The following is a 19,287-nucleotide window of genomic DNA, read 5'->3' on the forward strand; positions in this document are numbered from 1 at the left end:
ATATCAATGGTTTTGCCAAGTTGTCACACAATAAATTCTCATTTGTTTTGGAACACCAGCGGTGTGATTCTTATAGTCCGTCCCCAGTGATAGATCCGGTCATCAGGGTAAAGTCCCTAGTTTCTCCCGTAACAGAGGTGTTAAGATCGTAGGTTCCCTCTCTCTGACCTGGTCAAGTCAAGCCCCTCCTTTAGGATCAGGATGAATGCCCAGTGATGTCATAGGGGATTCCATGATCCCAGGAGATAGTGTGGGTGGCAGCCATGATGGCAAAGCTGACTCCTTCCAGTCCATGCACTGCCCACCAAGATAACATCCAAGAAAAGGGGGGGACATCCTTTTTTCATTAACAATAACCAATCAAAACACATTTCAATGATTTTGACTGTAAATATCCTCTCATTTCTAGAATATTTCATCTTTTTGTTGTACGTGATATTATCAGGAGGCTTGTAGACCCGTTAAAGTTCTAGTGAGTAAAACAGGCCAGTTTGCACCTATCTATCTGTCTTCAACTTTTGCTGACTCTCACAAAAGTGTTTATGAAACAGGATGGACTTTTGTTACTTTGGACAACATAAGGTCTCTATACAAAACATCAGTGGCTGGATTCTTATAATAGAGGGGGAGTTACGTTATTTTCTTTTTCCTAATGGAAATTCATTTTTGTGACGTTCCCCCCACCCCCAATGGTATAGAATTTGGGGGGCAAGGGGAGGAAGGAATAGAGCTGAGGGGAAAAATCTTAGATATTTCAGCTTTTCATACAGCTATATTATGGCTCAGCCCTGGGATAAAAGAAACAAGTATAGTGCTGAAAACGTCCTATAGATTTATATATTGTAGGGTTATGATTTAACTAAAAATGCCACTGAGTGAAGGGAAATGAAAATGAGAATCTCTGAAAACCAGAGCCCCAAGTATTCTGTAATTCTCTTACCATGTAATTTGCTGCAGAATCTATCCTTTGTCAAAGTGTTTGGCTCCTGTATCTAAATTTCTGTTAATCCATAATTTTTTCTATCCTACAAGATTGTAAAGATTTTTAAAAACGTGATCTCAATGTAAACTGATCCAATGCCATCTGGTGAGTACAGTATTGTACAGTATTGAACAATAGCTCAGAAGTGTTAAATGCCTCACTTATCTCACTAAATTAATTCAGACCTAAAGACAATTTAAATGTCAATACTCAAGGCCCTGATTCAGGAAAGCACTGTTGGAGAAAGATAGGGTCCACCTGAGCAAGAAGGGGTCACACACCAACTCAAAAATCTAGTGAAGAGGGCTTTAAACTAGGTTCAAAGGGGGCAGGTGACAGAAGTCCACAGGTAGGGATAAAAAAAGGTGACTTTAACAGAGGGCTAAATGTTGGAGGGGGGAGGATGAAAATTACAATAGGGTCATAAGAGCAACAAGACGAAAAGCTATGGACGAATCTGCTCAACATCTTAGATGACTGTACACAAATGCAAGGAGAATGGGGAGTAAACAGGAAGAACTGGACATATTAGAAAATAAAATAAATTATGACAATTGGAATAAATCTCATGACTGGAATATTGGTACAGAGTGATATAGCTTGTTCAGGAAAGACAGGCAAGGAAAAAAGGAAGCAGATATTGCATTATACATCAAGAATATATACACTTGTTCTGAGGTCCAGAAGGAGGTGAGAGGCAGATCAGTTGAAAGTCCCGGAGTGAAGGTAAAATGGGGGAAAAACAGAGATGATGTCATGGTAGGGGTCTACTATTGACCACCACATCAGGAGCAGAAGGTTGATGAGCCATTTCTAGAACTAAGAGAAATATCCAAAACACAAGACCTGGTAGTAATGAGAGACTTCCCTGATATCCACTGGAAAAGTAATATGGCAAAACACTCAATGTCCAAGAAGTTCTTGGAATGTACTGGGGATTGCTTCTTGTTACAGAATGTGGAGGAAGCAACCAGGGGATAGCCATTTTAGACTTCATTCCTGTTAGTCAGAATCAACTGGTAGGGAATCTGAAAGTTGAAGGCAACTTGGGTGAAAGTGATCATGAAATGATAGATTTAATGATTCTAGGGAAAGGAAGGAGTGAAAACAGCAGAATAAAGATAATGAACTCTAAAAAGGCCGACTTTAAACACAGAACTGGTATGTGAGGTCCGATAGGAAGAAAATCTAACAGCAAAAGGAGTTCAGGATAGCTGACAGTTTCTCCAGGAGCCTAATATTAAGGCACAACAGCAAACTATATAAGGAAACTTATATATATATATATATATAACTTATATATAACTATATAAGGAAGAGTACAAAAGAATAGCACAAGCATATAGGGAAAAAATTAGAAAAGCTAAGGCACAAAATGAATTACACCTAGTAAGGGACATAAATGGAAATAAGAAGAGATCATATACATACATTAGGAGCAAGAGAAAGATGAAAGAAAATATAAGTCCACTACTTGGTAGGGAAGTAGAGCTAATAATGAATGTAATCAAGAAGCTGCAATGTTTAATGCCTACTTTGTGTCAATCTTACCTAAAAAAGTTAATTTTGATCCGATATTTAACAAAATATTAACGAAAAGGGAGACATGAACAAAGGTAAGAACAGATTAAAGAATATTTAAACAAGTTAGGTTATTCAAATTGGCAGGGCCTGATGAAATTCACCCTAAGGTACTTAAACTAGCTAAAACAACCTTGGAACCATCAGTAATTATGTGTCAGAATTCATGGAGGACAAGGGAGGGGGAAAAAGAGGACTCAGGGAATTATAGACCAGTCAGCCTACCTTTGATAACTGGAAAGATACTGGAACAAATTATTGAACAATCAATTTGTAAGCACCTAAAGGATAGGTTATAAGGAAAAGTCAGCATGGATTTGTCAAGAACAAAACATGCAAATCAACCTAATTTCTTTTAACTCTCAGGAAGAGTGTAAATCAGATTTTTTTTTATGGTATGTGTTTGCTTTTAAGATAACAGAGTTTTTTTCTGATGGACATTACCTATGTTGTTATGGTTGCATTTATCCTTATTTATAATTTCTCTGTCTTTTCCACTTGTGATTTGTTCTTTCTACACAGCACATGCAGGAATGGAACTAAGACTGTGAATAACAACGTTCATGTAATGACATCTCTTCAATACTGATATCTATGCATGGGTGTTTCAAATATGGCATTTCCTTATACAGCATGAGATGGAATTTAGAGAATCAGTTCAAGTTTTCTGTACCTAGACATCAGGCTAAAACATTTATATTCAAAAGCCTGAAGTCAGGAAACCATATATATTTTAGACACCTAAACAAATGGCCCGATTATCAGAAAGGCTGAGTATCAGGCAGTTCCAATGGAAGTCAATGGGTGCGGTGGGCACTCAGCAACAAATCAGTCCATCTATTTAGGTGCCTAACTTTGAACATTTTGGCCCCAGATCCAATTGGAACACAACTCCAAAGAGTCAGATTCTCTTTAATTTTAATAAGAAACAAAACAAAAATCCACCTCCACCCATTTCCTTTCTTAACAGCATCAGGAAGTTCTTTACTAAAAATAAAGGAGAGAAAAGAAACAATGATACTGTCTACTAAAGTAAAGCTGTGCAGTTAACCACAACTGAAGTCCAGCTGTGTACAACTCTTATGAAAACTAGAGGATTTTTAGATTACTAAATCAGGATGTACCAGACAGAGCAGCAAGTAAAGATTAAATTTAAAGAACTTGAATCAAATTTGGTCAGTTAGATAGAAATGAAGATACATATGGACACTACATTAAAATCTTAATATATAAAGCTACAAGGACTGTAGGTTCCTCCCTTCTTCCTCGATCTAACCCCCAAATCAGTGGTGTTCTTTACAAACAAAGCAAACCTATGAAATAGGCACTTCGCTGTATTTTAATTAAAGACTAATTCCAAACAACAAGCACAGCATCAGTATAGAGACCAAACATGCAAGGTCGGTTGGAAAACTGAAGACTAGCCTCCAGCATACATGTACATGATGAAAATACAATTGATTTCAATTGTTTTTATTAGGTATTAGCAGTTTACAAATTTGAGAATTGTTTAAGAAATAAAGCAATTGAACAGAATCAGTTGGAAACTCATTTTGGGTTTTTTTTTGATCCACAAAATTTGCAATACACTTTGTCAAAGGCAAATTCCAAGCTGTCTAAAACACAGCCCCCCTATATTTTCTTATTCACATATTTTGTAATTTATCAAAAAACAAAGATTGTACTAAAATACCTAACAAAACTAAATATTTAATTAAACTACTCTATTTGTCCCTATAATTATGCATACTTGAATTTTGTTCATTTTGTACACGATACTGATCATTTAAAAGCACTTAATGAGACTATATTGCAATTTTTATATAATTCTCAAAATTATGAATAAATAGATAGATCCCATGACAAAATTAAGTTTGTTACCTTACATACTCTGAGTATTTATATATCTCATACCTCACCGCTAAGCAAAAGATTTTCTAGAGGAAATAATGCTCTAAAGGAACTATTCCCCTGTCATTTTAATGCTAAACATGAATTTCCAGAGCTTCTATTTCCTGACAAGCAAAGGTCTAAATCAAGTCCTATATTTTGTTATAATACACTAAATACCGTCTCAATGTATTTTTTTTTTTAAATTAAGATTTCATTTCTACAGGACACAAAGAAATGTCAGCAGCCAATCTGTGTGTATATGTGGCACCTGAGGTTTATGACTACAGTTATAGAGATTCAGATCAGTAAGTCTCATCTTTCCATGTAAGTGTCCATCTATCTACCTTTTTCTTCTCTGTCCCACAGCCAACTTAAAAAAAAGAGAGAGAGAGAGAGAGAAAGAGAGAGAGAGAAATGTACTGTCTATAACACTAAGGACACTGAAAGATACAACACTATAAAAGAACAAAAGTGTAAGTGATGTAACAGGTTACTACAAGGTTTTTGCTACATAAAAATAAAGTGACAGTGAAAAAAATGCCAAGAACCAGAAAGTAACATGGTAAACAAAAATGGCAAAACAACTTGCAAAATATTCTAGAGCTTTAAAGGTAGCTTTCATTTCAATCAGCAATGTGAACACAGGCATATCTGGAGAGAAAGTCTTCTTTAGTGTTCTTAATTATGTTGATATCCAAGCAGTTAAGAACTATATCGATCCTAGAAAAAAGGGAAAAGAACAAAATATTCATAGCATGTCTTCCACGGCAAGATATATTACATACAATAATATTCATTAAAAGTAAGGAAAGTTTAATTTTTAAAGCCACCACGTAGAAAATTGGCCAAGATTTTAAAAAATAAAAGCTTAATATTGGTCTCTTGAATTTCAAAAATGACGAACACCCAACAGCTTACTGATTTCAAAGATGAAATTTGAACTCAACAGGAACTGATGGGCATTTGGCACTTTTGAAAAACAGGCCTCTTACCTAGGTGCCTAAGTATGGATTTAGGGTTTTAAGTTTGTGTCTCTTTTTTTAAAAAATATTGATTCTTCTGTCCAAGGACTCTCTGATATAAAAATGTATCAGGTCAGTTATGGAGACAAAAAGCCTAACAGTTAAATTACTACTAGTTACTCTAAAATGGGACATGAACAACTAACTTGCTTCATAGAATGCACACTCAATTACTATAAGAAAAGGAAAACTGAAGTCATTTTAAGAGTCTCATCTGTACACAGGAAAACTTCTCTAAGAAAAGGGAATTATTAATTGGAAAGTCGTGAAAAGCCTTAAATATTTTACCATCTGTTATGAGAGTTCTCTGAAATTTCAACTACATCTTATAAAAAAAATCAACACTTTTCCCCAAAGGAGTTAAGTAACAGGAGTCATGTGACTAAACCCTCATGACAAGACTTCAATATCTACTCTGTTATTTTTAATATGTCTTACTTTCCTAATTTACTAACCTGTATAGAAGTCATGACTCCATTAGCAAGAACAGAAAGTTTTCCAGCCACTGATTTCACTCCTTGTTTAAATTGAGCCATATCTGGAGCTGAAGGCAAGACATTTGCAATACTGTAACTTCCTAAATGGGGGGGGAAAACATTTTGTAGTGATACTGTATTAAAAATAGCATGTTTTTCGAGCTGTTATCTACCACATTGAACACCAAACCCATGAATGTCTGAATGGACATACTAACTAAAAATAATCTTTAGAACTAAAACAGTCAGTCAAATTACTCAGACTCATCTTGCTTTATATTTTCAAATTTCCCCTTGAGAATTTGTACATATTCCTATCAAATCTGCTGTTTCTAAAACTGTACACTGCATATTCCAAGTTGAACAATTACACTCTGCCAACAGAAGATTCCCACTGCAGTTTCAATTGGATACAATATTATTCATTACCTTTCCTAAACTGTTACATAGTGTTGCTATGTATTGTTAAATAGCGGCTGTGTTTCACTTCAAAAGGGGGATGCATGTCAGTGGTCCCCATATATATTTCCTACCTGTGTTACCTGAAATTTGGAAAGTGCTATAACTTATGTAGTAACATCATCTGTATACTGACTTCTAAAATTCCAAAACAGAAATGTGTAAATGTCAGCTTTACTTAAGGCTTATCTAGCTAGTGCTGATACATTTCTCCTCACATAATAATCCAGCTATTACTCTTTGTTAGTACTAAATCAAAAACAGATTTGAGACATCAAAGAAACCAAACGGCTTCCAAAACTAGCTCCATTAAATAAACGTTAGCTCATTAACACATTAGGATCACAATCATCCACTCCCTCATTTGCAAAACAAAATACTGGAATGCCTTAAGGAAATATTCTAACGTAATTACCCAAAACAATATAGTAGTGCTATTGTAAAAAGGATGATTTTTCAAAGGCACAAAGAGCAGCTACCTCCATTACCAGTATAACTAACACATAAGTGACCCTGGCTGTAAATGAGGGTGAAGAGGTGGGGGGAAAAGTTCAGTAGCATAAGAGGAGATATACTGCAGAAAAAGTGACTCCTTCATTCTTATCCTGGATTCAATGTGGAGTTTTTCTATGACACTAGTCAAGCCACTTATCCATGTTATGAACCTAGAAACTACAGTAGAGATTAACACCTTGTCGCAGTGGTTTGAGAGTTATTGTTAAGCACTATACAAGTGCTAAACTTCACCAATTAGTGGACAAGCCTTTCTAATGGATGGGCACAACCACCTTCAGAGCCTTAGCTTATTTGAACAATTGTCCGTTGTGACATTAAGAACAATCCAAGGGCAAAGGGCAGGAAACACCCAGATATCTGGTATGAGTTGCGGCTGACAATGAGCTGCAGATGGCTTAACCAGTTCAAATGTACCCACATTCTTTAATCTCATGAACCGTATCTGATAAGTGTCACACAAGGTGTCAGTGAACAGCTCATGACTCACTGAATATTAACAACACCTAACATAGGTGGCAAGCAACTGAAGCAAAGTTATGGACATAAACTGAAATTGTAATTATTAAGATGTGTTTGTCAGCCAAGCAGGAATTACCACACCCTAGGAAAGGAACATATTTTCCTCACCTGGGGAGTTACTTCCAAAGTACTTTGAAAGACTGAGAATGTATTTATGTATCAGGTAAACAGCTCCATCAAGTGAACAAGGGATGAAGGCAAACCTCACATTATCACATCCAGGGAGGAAACTGACAATCACATGTCTAACACTCATTCAGTTACACGGGAGAAGGCAGGAAGAGGAGGTTACTAACCTGTAACTGGAGGTTCTTCGAAACGTGTGGTCCCTATCTGTATTCCACTCATGGGTGCGCATGCGTGCCATGCACCTGAGTCTGGAAGTGTTTCTTAGCAGTGTGCATTGACCTGCACATGCATGGTGCATCCCCTCATACTCCCAGCCTAGGGTATAATAGTTATTGCAGGTTGACACCATCTAGTCTCCTATCTTGGAGTGTAGTCCAAAGGAGAGGGGATGGAGAGTCGGTAATGGAATACAGATAGACACCACACATCTCAGAGACCCTCTAGTTACAGGTAAGTAACCTCCTCTTCTTCGAGTGATGGCCCTATGTGTATTCCACATGTGGGTGACGCACCAGCAGTGATCAGATGGGTGTAAGGAAGTGCAGTTCACAGCACAGCCTGGCCCACTGCCATGTCCGTAGCTGCCGCTGGGGCGATGGGATAGTGCATCGTGAACAAATGAATGGACTGCCTGGTAGCTGCATGCCTGGACACATCCCCCAGAGGTCAATATGGTGGCCTGCGCTCTTGTAGAGTAAGCCATGACTCTATCAGGCAGAGGTACGCCAGCTTGTTTGTAGCATTCATGGATGCAGCCCAAGACCCATTTGGAGATTTGTTGAGAGGAGAGGGCTTGATCCTTGGACCATTCAGCAATAGCTGATAACAATAGCTTTGGCTATGTGAAAAGATCGAATCTTGTGAAGATAGAAAGCCAGTGGACGGTGGACACTGAGGGAGTGTAGGACCCTGTCAGTGGGGAGGCGTGCAGTTTGGGGCAGAAAACAGGTAGGTGGATGCAGTGGTTTAGGTGGAATTCTGACACTACCTTTGAGAGGAATTTAGGGTGGAACTATAGGGACACTTTGTCCCCATTGACTATAGTGTAGGGGGAATCTGCCATCATGACTGCCAGCTCACTGATCCACCTGGCCGAGGTTATGGCTACCAGGAATGCCACTTTCATTGAGAGATGGGAAAGGAAGCATGTTGCCAATGGTTCAAAGAGTGGCTTTGTGGGGGTGGAGAGGATGAGATTAAGGTCCCACAGAGGTGTGGGCTTCAGTACTAGTGGAAAAGTGCTAAGTAAACCCTTCACGAGGAGGACAATGATGGAGTGCATAAACACCAAGGTGTCATCCCCGGGGGAAAGAAAGGCACTGGAGGAGAGCATCACCCCGCAATTCCTCTCCTATTGTTCCTCTGGAACAATAGAAAGGCAGCTTCCTGTTCTCATGAGTGGCAAAGAGGTCCCCCGAGGAATGCCCCAGTTCTCAAAGAAGTACTGTAGCATGGCTTTGTGTAGCTCCCACCTATGATTGGAGAGTCCTGCAGAGCACATCGGCCAGGGAATTCTGGATGCCTGGGAGGTACATAGCTTGAAGCATTACATAGTTTTTGATACACCAGATCCAAAGGCAGACGGACTCAAAGCAGAGGGAGGAAGATTTGGCATTTCCCTGCTAGTTGATGTACATCACTGCCACGATGCTGTCAGAAAGCAGTTTAATGTGGAGGGACTCAATGAATGGGAGAAACACCTGACACGTTAAATGGACCACTCAGAACTCCTGCACATTTACATGCATTCTGGCCTCCTGTGGCGTCCACATTCCCTGGGCCATGTGGCAGTCCAACTGAGCTCCCCAACCTGCCAGGGAGATGCTTATTGTGATGGTGACCTGTGATGTGGGAGGGGCGAAGGGGGTACCAATCATGAGGTTGGTAGAATCAGCCCACCATATGAGGCAGGCTAGCATGGTCCAGGGAACAATGACTCTGGTCTGCATGTGGTCCATGCTGGGTCTGTAGACAGAGAGGAGCCATGCCTGGAGGCAATGCATTTGGAGATGTGCATGTCAGATAGGTGCAGGTGGCCATATGCCAAGGAGATAAAGACGGCAGAGAACCGTAGTGTAGTGTAGGCTCCCTGCAGGAGGGATGGTAAAATTGATGCCAGTGTTACCATATAGAATTCGGACTTTCTGATAAAGGTATTCAGCACCCTAAGTTCTGAAATGGGGCAGCGCCCTCCGCCCTTCTTTGGGATGAGGAAGTATGGCGAGTAGAACCTCTTCCCTTGTATTGAGGTGGAACAGGCTCCATGGCCCCCTTGAAGAGCAGAGTGTCCACTTCTTGCTGGAGAACGAATTGATGGGACAGGTTCCTGAGGGAAGTCTGGGGTGGGGGGAGGGTCAATGAAGTGGGAACAAGAGGAATTATTCTGTAGAATATCTGTGGTAGATGACTTCCAGTACCCAACTGTCTGTGGTAATCTTGCCCCAACTGTAGGTGAATAGGGCAAGACGGCCCTCCAAAGACAATATGGGGCACCATAGGTGGCATCAGAGAAAGTTCACGGGTCACGACCCGCATGTCAAAACTGAGGTTTTGGCTGCTGCTGGGAAAGGGTCGAAGAGGTGGTTGTGGTGGAGGCAGGGAAGCGCAGCCATTGTGAGTGGCACCTCCTGCTGGCATTGATAGTAAGCCAGGTAGGGAATGTCTGGTCACAGATAGAATGGTTGTCTCTGCTGCCTATGTCTTAATGCAGAGGTGTATATACTAATGGACCGTAGTGTGGGCCCATAAGTCTTTCAGAGAATGAAGGGCTTTGTCCATCTTCTCAGAGAACAACTTGTGCTCAAAGGGGAGATCCTCGACTGTATTATGGACCTCCCTGGGGAAGCTGGACTATTGTAGTCAAGAATCCCAGTGCATAATGACCCCGGTTGCTCGAGAGTGAGAGGACATGTCGGTCACATCTACAGTGGCCTGGAGACCCACTTTGGCCACCAGTAGACCCTCTTCTACCAGTGTCTAGAATTGCTGTTTTTGGTCTGGTGGCAGCTTGTCCTTGAGCTCTGCTAGCCTGCTGTAGTTATTGAAATCATACTTGGCTAGTAAAGCCTGGTAGTTTGCAATCTGGAACTGTAGTCCTGCCAAGAAATACACTTGCTGCCCTGACCAGAGTGTAACCCGTGTGTCATAGCCCTTATACTGCCCCTCTCCCCTTGTACAAAGTTAAGTCCCCTCGTTTAATAGTAGACAGTAGAGACTCCCCTGACTGGGCAAGCCCCTGTCAGTCGCCTTGAAGGGGTCAATAGTTCATAGTAGTAGGTTAGATCATACCTGGTAGTTATTTACATAGATAGAGTTAAGTAACCAATAAGAGAGTAGCACATGTCTCTCACGGGACGTGCGCAAAGGCTGTGTGCCGTGTGCACAACCCAAGGGTCGTGCGCAAAGGCTTTTGGTGCCGTGTGCAGACCCACAGCTAGAGCGGGAAATCCCTGTAATCGGATTAGTCCTTGGGGATTCCAAGCAGTCTATATAACATCATGTCTGACGGCAGTTGGTTGCTGCCGCTCTGCAGTGCGAACGCGAGAGAGAGAGAGGGTGAGAAAAGATCTGGTTGTAGGAAGGGTAGGGTTAGAACGAGGACGAGAAGCAGACGAGCTGCGGACCAGGACGAGAAGCAGACGAGCTGCGGACCAGGACGAGAAGCAGACGAGACTGACCGTAGACGACAACACCACTTGGTGAAGGAAAGAGCGTGAGACTGTTTAAGACCAGAGACACTTGGGTGGCCTGGGAACATATATCTGGGACCTTGGGTACAACCCAACCTCTTATTGTGACCCTGTTTACCTCCCCCAATAAATTTGTTATCTGTTTTGGAAAATACCTGTGTCCATAGTTTTAACTAGCCCGCGAGGGACACCATATCGCATGGTGGAAGGGGTACCTGCTCTCTGAAGTGATCTTTTGTCACTCAGAGCTTCTAACAAGAGAAACAGATTTCTGTGGGTCCTGGCATGTCCAGTCTGCTGCTGCATGGACAAGAGAACTGGGGGGAGGGCGGGACGGGGGGATGAGAGAGAGAGAGAGAGAGAGAGAGTGTTTTTAGAGAAAATCTGCTTTTGCAGTCACAAAATACCTCCACTCCACCCTCTTTGGTGTAGGGGCCCAGGAGGCAGGAGTGTGCCATGCTGCCTGCACCAGTTGAAGAATGGCCTCATCAATGGGTAAAGCCACCCAAGAAGGCCCCTGGGATTAGAGAATGTCCAGGAGCTATGTTGTGGGTCCTGGACTGCGTCCAATGAAATCACCAGGTCTGCTGCTACCCTCTGGAACAAATCCTGGTACTGGCGATAGTCATCCAGAGAAGGGAGGGAGGAATAAGCGCTTCATCTGACATGGGGACCAGCGGAGCCAGCAGTACCAGTTCAATATCTGCCTCTTCTTCATCGAGGGACAATGTTGATGGGCGAACAGGGGATGGTCAATAAGACACCTGTGATGGTGCCTGGCATCTGTGATAGGGATCCCAGGGTACCCAATATGGCCAAAAGAAGGGGCCCTGGGATGTGGTGGGTCTTCAGCGGGACACCAGAGAATATGAGGGTTCCAACTCCTCAAACTCCAAAGACCATTCCGGCCACCAGGGCAGGGGGGATAGCGGGTACCAGAGAGCTGCAATACAGTGGGCTTCTCCAGCAGCAGAGGTTTATCCTCCAGCACAGGGGTCTGGAGAGGAGTAAAGTGGAGACTGTGAATACGGAAGGATCAGCTCGCTCATCTGTCGACAAGGAAGGCAAGGTCCACAATGCACCTCTAGAAATCCCAAAGGCTCCAGGTATCTTCAAGGAAAATCTATCTGGGAGGAGCAGAGGCACTGGCAGAATGGGTTGTGCACATGCTGGTGAGTGTTCTAGACTCATGGGTACCGGGGCCATCATTAGTACCATTAGATCCCACTTGTTCTTGGCCTTTCCCTCCACACATGGAAGCTAGGCTGCCGATCCAGTCAGATCCACGCACCACATCTCACCCAACATAGCCCTGCCTGGGGAGGAAATGCTGCACTTAGGAGCAATCCACAATGGGGATCTACTCTTATGCCCATGAGAGTGTTTTTTCGTTCATGTCGGGACTTGTCCTGTGTCTTTGGTGCCCATGGATCCAGGGCATGCGAGGTGCTTGGAGAGGGTGCTCACCACCAGTGATGGTCGCCATATCTAGGGTTCTGCCAGTCCTGCATCCAAGTGAGCCCTCAGTCTCATGGCTTCTTCCATCAACACATATGAAGGCGAAGCTCTTGAGCTTTCCGAGTTTAGGACACAAAGGACTTGCAGATGGAGCAGCGAGCTGTGATGTGTGCCTTGCTAAGGCAGTAAAGGAACCTCTGGTACTTGTCGCTCCCAGAGAATGAATGTAGGCAGGAGACAGTTTTTAAATCCCAGAATCTGGGACATAGCTCCGGGGAGAGAGTGTGAAACGTTCCTCAAATGTGGGAAGAACTACACTAATTTATCTATCACTAAAATGACAACATACAATTATATACATTGAATGAGGAGTAGTCACTCTCTTTGGAAAACTAAAAGCGTGAAGGAATGGGGGATCTGACTCAGGCCATGCTGCGGTAAGAGGGAACCGAGAGGCGTCGACCCACACTACCTATTATACCCTCAGTTGGGAGCAAAAGGGGATACACCATGCATGTGTGGGTCAATGGACACTTCCAGACTCAGGCGCATAGCACGCATGCGCACTCACATGTAGAATGCACATAGGGACCATCACTTGAAGAACTAAAAAATTTGCATTTTAGCAGACAACTCCAGAGGAAAAGCAGCAGGAAACTTCCTTCAAGACAGACTCTATTTTGCCTACCTGTGACATACCTGGGGTACAATTCAGACTAGTGGAAGGCTGTGTCACCACTGTCTTGCAACCTTGGGTGCCTTACAATGCCTTGCTGTAGGAACTCCCATCTGGACTGCTCACAAACAGCCTTGCAGCATGCAAGCCACACCCTGTCTGTGTATAACTGCAGCCTGCCAGGTACATCCTGAATTTCACCAGCCTTGGTTATACTGCAGGGTGACCACAACACACCCCCAGTCCTGGATCTTCCCCCAGAAATGTACATCCAGTACTGCCCAGCCCTTTCCTAGCCAGTACAAATATATTAAGCCCATTATTCCTTTACAGGAATAATATGCCATTTTATTACATTAAACAGTTATCCAGACACTTCAATTTAAACACACTGGATTAGATAAAAGAGTAAAACACGTGTATTAACTATAAAGAGAGATCTGTGGCACTTTAAAGACTAACAAATTTAATATTTGCAGGCATAAGCTTTCGAGAGACTTCAGCTCTCTTCTTCAGATGCAGTAATACAGAAAATAGGTAACACAGAGGCATCTTATAGATATCCAGGTGCATTAAGAACGATGGGGGAGGTGGAGTCGGTACTTAAGACCTAATGACGACCATTGAGTAGGAGGTGAGAATGGGTGAGCAAAGTAATTTACCTTCGGTAGTGAGACAGCCACTCCAAGTCTCTGTTTAAACCCAGTTTGAATGTGTCAAGTTTGCAGATCATTTCTAACTCAGCAGTTTCTCCCCATTGTTCTCAATGCACCTGGATATCTATAAGATGCCTCTGTGTTACCTATTTTCTGTATTACTGCATCTGAAGAAGAGAGCTGAAGTCTCTCAAAAGCTTATGCCTGCAAATATTAAATATGTTAGTCTTTAAAGTGCCACAGAACTCTCGTGGTTTTTGCTGTATACAGACTAACACGGCTACCCCTCTGGAACTATAAAGAGAGAGATTTTAAGTGAGTATAAGTAAAGTCAGAAATGGTCACAAGAAAAATAAAGAGAAATTGCTCAGTAGTGTCTACTTACAAAGCTATCCTAGTTGCAAAGGAAACTTTCTCACCACAGGTTCCAGCAGATTACTGACCAAACTCTGAGGTCAGGATCCCTCCCCCAGAGTCCAAAGGCTGTTTCCTTTTGTCTTCTCAGGTGTTGAGAATGAGGTGGGCAGGGAGAGAGGGGTCCTCTGGGGCATTTGCCCCTCCTTTTTATAGTTTCAGTCCCCCTCTTGAAAAACATTTCTAGCTGAGACGCAGAAGACAAAGAGACTATGTGGAAGGATATTCCCTGCTGATTTTTTCACCTGTTTGAACTTCTTTTGTTTTCCCTTTCTGCTTTATGACTCTGTTTACTGCTTAAAGGCAAATTAAGGCAAGTACACATTCCTTGGACAGACCTGATTTTTACCTGGGGCAGGGTTGTGGGGTTTGGAACATGTGTTAATAACGTCATAAAGGGGAATCTTATAACTTCACATACAATGTTGCCACCCATATTTTACCAAGACAACACTGACCAGCATATTATGAATTTTCAAATGATATCTTACAAAGCACTTTGTACGATTATTACAATAGTGTGTAAAGAATGAATACAGGGGTGTACTCCATCACACTACTTCACACTTGGAAACAGACTTTCATCTGGAGGTTGGGTTGCACAGGTGTAGTCCTCATCTCACGCTGCTTTAGGCAGTTATCTGGCACTGTGCGAATCCCTCCGCACCCAAGCTATTAGTGTGAAAACTCTGAAGTAGGGGGGAGGAGGGAGGGTAGTGGAGTAGATTGTAGATTGTATTGATGATAGCTCAATTAGATATGGTCAGAAATTCATTTGGAAAGCCTCAGCTTAGATATGGTGTCTCCTTTTGAGCATTCAATGATGGATATGAATAATTTTGTAGACCTGCGGAATGATTTTGTTCCGTCTATATAAAATGCCAGTGCCCTGCAGACTTCTAAGGTATGAAGGATTGATTCTCATCTGTTGTCATAGAGTTTAGAGTAGAAGGTTTGTAGATGGATTCATTGGTTGAGATGAAAGAGGCAATCTTAGGTAAAAATTTGGGAGGCAGTCTTAAGGTGATTTTATCTTTGAAGAAGATAGTGTAGGGCGGGTCTGCCATCAGGGCTCCCAGTTCTCCAACCCGTCTGGCTGATGTGTCTGTGATGAGAAAGGCTAATTCCATTGAAAGGTGGAGGAGAAAGCAAGTCGCCAAAAGATTCAAACGGGTGTCTGGTGATATCCCGATGAACTAAGTTGAGGTCCCATGATGGAATGGGAGTTCTCACCTCTGGGTAAGTGTTGTTGAAGCCTTTAAGAAACCTTTTGGTGACTGGGTGTGCAAAAATGTACAGGTCATCCACCTTGTGGTGAAACACCATAATAGCTGAAATGCGTACCCTGATTGAGCTCATGGAGAGGCCTGATTTCATAAGTTCTAGTAAGGAGTACAGTATCAGGGATAGGAGAGCAGAAGCTGGTGTGATCTGTTTGTTTTTGCACCAGTTATCAAATTGCCTCCATTTGTATAGATGTGTCTGTCAGGTAGTTGCTCTACAGCTATTTAATAAGACATTCTGTAATTCCTCTGAGCAGGCCATTTCGGGTCCTCGTAACCACGGAGCAACCACATCTTGAGATGGAGAGTTTCTAGGTTCAGATGAAGGATTTGACTTGTGTCTTAGGGAAGGAGACAAGGGAGAAGATGAAGGGTATGTGGTCAATACACTGACATTTTGAGAAGGTAAGAGAACCATGTTTGTCGATGCTATGTGGGACCAATCAGAATTACTGTGGCCTGTTCTAGTCTGATTTTGTGAAGCACTCGCACAAGGAGGGGAATGGAGGGAAGGCGTATAAGAGGGGAGCATTATATTTGATAAGGAAGGCATCATCCAGGGAATGACAAGCGTTGATGAATTCCAGTTCTTGTACTGATGTTCGCGTCCATTTGTGTGTATTTATTTGAAGGTCTAATCGTGCCACGAGAGCTACTGTTTCTTTGGTCATGTCTAATGCTTCCCATCGAGTTGATGCTTTCACAGTAAGCAATCGTCCAAGTATGGGAATATTATGATTCCATTTCTGCGTAGGTAGACAGCCATTACGGCTAGAACCTTTGGAGAATACTCGAGGGGCAGTGCATATGCCAAACGGTAGGACCTTGTATTGGAAGTGATCTGGGCCTAGAGTAAAACAAAGCAACCTGCAATGTGATGGATGAATTGTTATATGAAAGCACGCACCCTGTAGGTCGAGGACCAAGAACCAGTCCCCCCATTTCTAGTGCTGGAATGATGGTAGCTAATGTGACCATATTGAAGTATTGAATTTTTAAGAACTTGTTGAGTTGTCATAGATCAAGAATGAGTCTTCCACCCTCCTGTTTTTTTCTCTGTGGGAAAATAATGTGAATAAAAGCCCTTCCCTCTGTATTTTGTTGGTACTAGTTCTACTGCTCTCAAGTGTATAAGGTGATTTATCTCTTGGCGCAGAAGATGTTCATGAGAGGCGTAAGGGAAGGAGGATAGGTAAAGGAAGTAAAAGGGATGTAAAATCCATTCTTGACTCTCTCTAATATTCATCTGTCTGTTGTGATGGTTTGCCAGATAGGGTAAAAGAGAATCAGGCAATCTCTAAATGGTCAGGAGATGGTAGATGGTTCTAGCATTAGATGTGGGGTTCTCAGGTCCTTGACCAATGTTTCAAACTTGTTGTCTGGATGTCGATTGAGACATGGCAGTTTGAGGAGGAGGTTGCTATCTCCTCGCAGGCCTCTGTTTATGGTCTTGTTGTTCATATTGTCTATGTTGTGTATAGGGAGTGGTTCAGAATCTTTGTGGTGTGTAATATTTTTCCTGTTTTCTCTTGGTTTTAGGTGTATAGTTTTCCAAGGATCTCAGCATCACCCTAAAATCCTTCAGTGTGTGAAAGGACTCATCTACTTGGTGACAAAGAGCTTTGGAACTTCGAATGGAAGATCTTCCATCGTGGGAAATCCAGAGAGATGGAGCCAAGATGCTCTCCTCATGACTACAGATCTTGCAGCCATGTCTGCTGAGTCCAGAGTGGCTTGTAATGCTGTTCTGAATATAAGGTGCCCTTCTGAAATAAGAAACCTAAACTGTTTTTTTCTCTCTTCAGGAATACATTCCATAAACTCCAAAGTTTGGTGTAGCTATTGTGGTCATATTTCACCAGCAATGCTTTGTAATTGGCAATTCTGACGTGAAAAGTCGCTGAGGAATAGGTTTTTATGGCCAAAGAGGTTGAGCCTCTTCCAGTCCTTCTCATACAGCATGTTTTTGGGGTGTTGTTGTCTGCCACGTTCATGAACTGCATCCACCACCAGAGAATTTGGTGCAGGATGTGAGAACAGAAATTCTGTTCCCTTCACCAGCACATAGTATTTTGTGTCAAACCTCTTACAAGTTGGTGGAATTATTGTTGGGGTCTGTCAAATTATTTTGACAGGTTCCATAATGGTGCTATTCATGGGCAAGGCATTCTTAGATGAAGTGGCCATCTGTAAGATGTTCAGTAGTTCGTGTTCTGTTTCTGATATATTCAGAGAACTGGCGACTCTCTGATATAAATCCTGAAACTGTTTAAAGTCGTCACCCATATTGGGAGGGAGTGGCATAATGAAGTCATCAGGGGAAGATTAGGAAAAGCGCTGTTGGAACCATCTCCTGGTCAGAGGTCTGTTCTTCCTCTTCAGCGATGTCCTCAGTGGGTTCTGATGATCCTGGTACCAAATGTGAGGGCAAGTGCTGTGTGCTCTCTCTGAGTGAGCTGGGGGGGTTTATGATGTTGCAGTGGGTATTGTGCCCATGGATTCCAATAAGCCCATTGGGGTGGAAAGGGCACTGGTGGCATCAATGGCTGCCCGCACCGATGTCCTTCTTTGGGTCCAGTATGATAAGCCCTGTGTGATGGTGGATCAGATCTGGTGGGCACGTGGATTGGAGAAGACTGGTGAGAAGAACATATTTCCTCCTCAGGTTCATCCTCATCATTACTTGAAAATGGTGGAGCTGATCAAAGTGGACTGGTGATGGTACTCGGTACTGTCTGTACCAGGACAACCTCGGTATGAGGATGGGAGACTCAGGTGTTGACGTGACCATTAAGTCTTTATTGTGCAGGAATTCCTGAGGTGCCGCTAAAGTTGGTACCGTGGAATGGCTGGAGGTTAGTACTGAGGATTGTGAAGTGGTTGTCGGTGCACACACCACTGCAGAAAGCAGCAGCATGGTCTGTGGTGTTGCAGAGCTGCCTGGTTGGCTCCGTCAGTACCGAGGCATGGGATTTTTGTTTCCCCTTAGTGCTGGTACTGGAGTTAGCTTGTTTGGGGTCTCTTGGTCTCGTGGTACCCATGGTACCAGAGGGTCCCGCAACTTTGGCTGTGGAAAGAGCCAGTGCGGTTGGTACTGCATTGGTTTGCCGATTTGGGGAACACTGTTTCTTGGCAGATTCCTATACTGGTGGTGTTGTAGCCACTTCTTTGAAGTTTTCATGGGGGGTTGCTCCTTAGTCTGAGCCATGAAAGACGGACCTCTGTCAGAGGCTGTAGATGGAGATTTCTAACCAGGAGGGGTTCTTGCTTCTGGCTCAGACACCAGTCTGAGGGTCTTCTCCATAAGGAGGAGTTTAAGTTGCAGGTCTCTCGGTTTTCTAGCTCGAGCTTTTAGACTGTGGCAGGGTAAGGACTTCTGAGACTAGTGTTGAGAGTCTGCAGGCGAGACAGCATTTAAAATCCAGGGAACCGGGCATGCCCCTAAGGGAGTGTCTCCCCCTGTTGAAAGGGAAAAAGAACTCTAACAGCTACAACTGAAACCTAAATTTCTATTGTTGAGGAACAACAATTTTT

General features: G+C 42.7%; 1 protein-coding gene across 3 annotated transcripts in view; it reads right to left on the reverse strand.

The window, feature by feature from the left end:
* Window positions 1–4,020: 4,020 nt before the first annotated feature.
* Window positions 4,021–19,287, reverse strand: part of ARFGAP3 (ADP ribosylation factor GTPase activating protein 3) — a 75,332-nt gene continuing 60,065 nt past the window's right edge. For all 3 annotated transcript variants that reach the window (XM_067559313.1, XM_067559312.1, XM_067559314.1), the window contains 2 exons: window positions 5,934–6,055; window positions 4,021–5,176 (listed from right to left, as the gene is read on the reverse strand). In XM_067559313.1, coding sequence (XP_067415414.1) covers window positions 5,159–5,176; window positions 5,934–6,055 — 140 coding nt within the window. In that variant the 3' untranslated portion in view covers window positions 4,021–5,158. The remainder of the gene's footprint in view (window positions 5,177–5,933; window positions 6,056–19,287) is intronic.

Source organism: Emydura macquarii, unplaced genomic scaffold (genome assembly GCF_026122565.2).
Source record: "Emydura macquarii macquarii isolate MOO-44397 ecotype Brisbane River unplaced genomic scaffold, CSIRO-AGI_Emac_v2 contig_2205, whole genome shotgun sequence".
Classification (NCBI taxonomy): domain Eukaryota; kingdom Metazoa; phylum Chordata; order Testudines; family Chelidae; genus Emydura; species Emydura macquarii.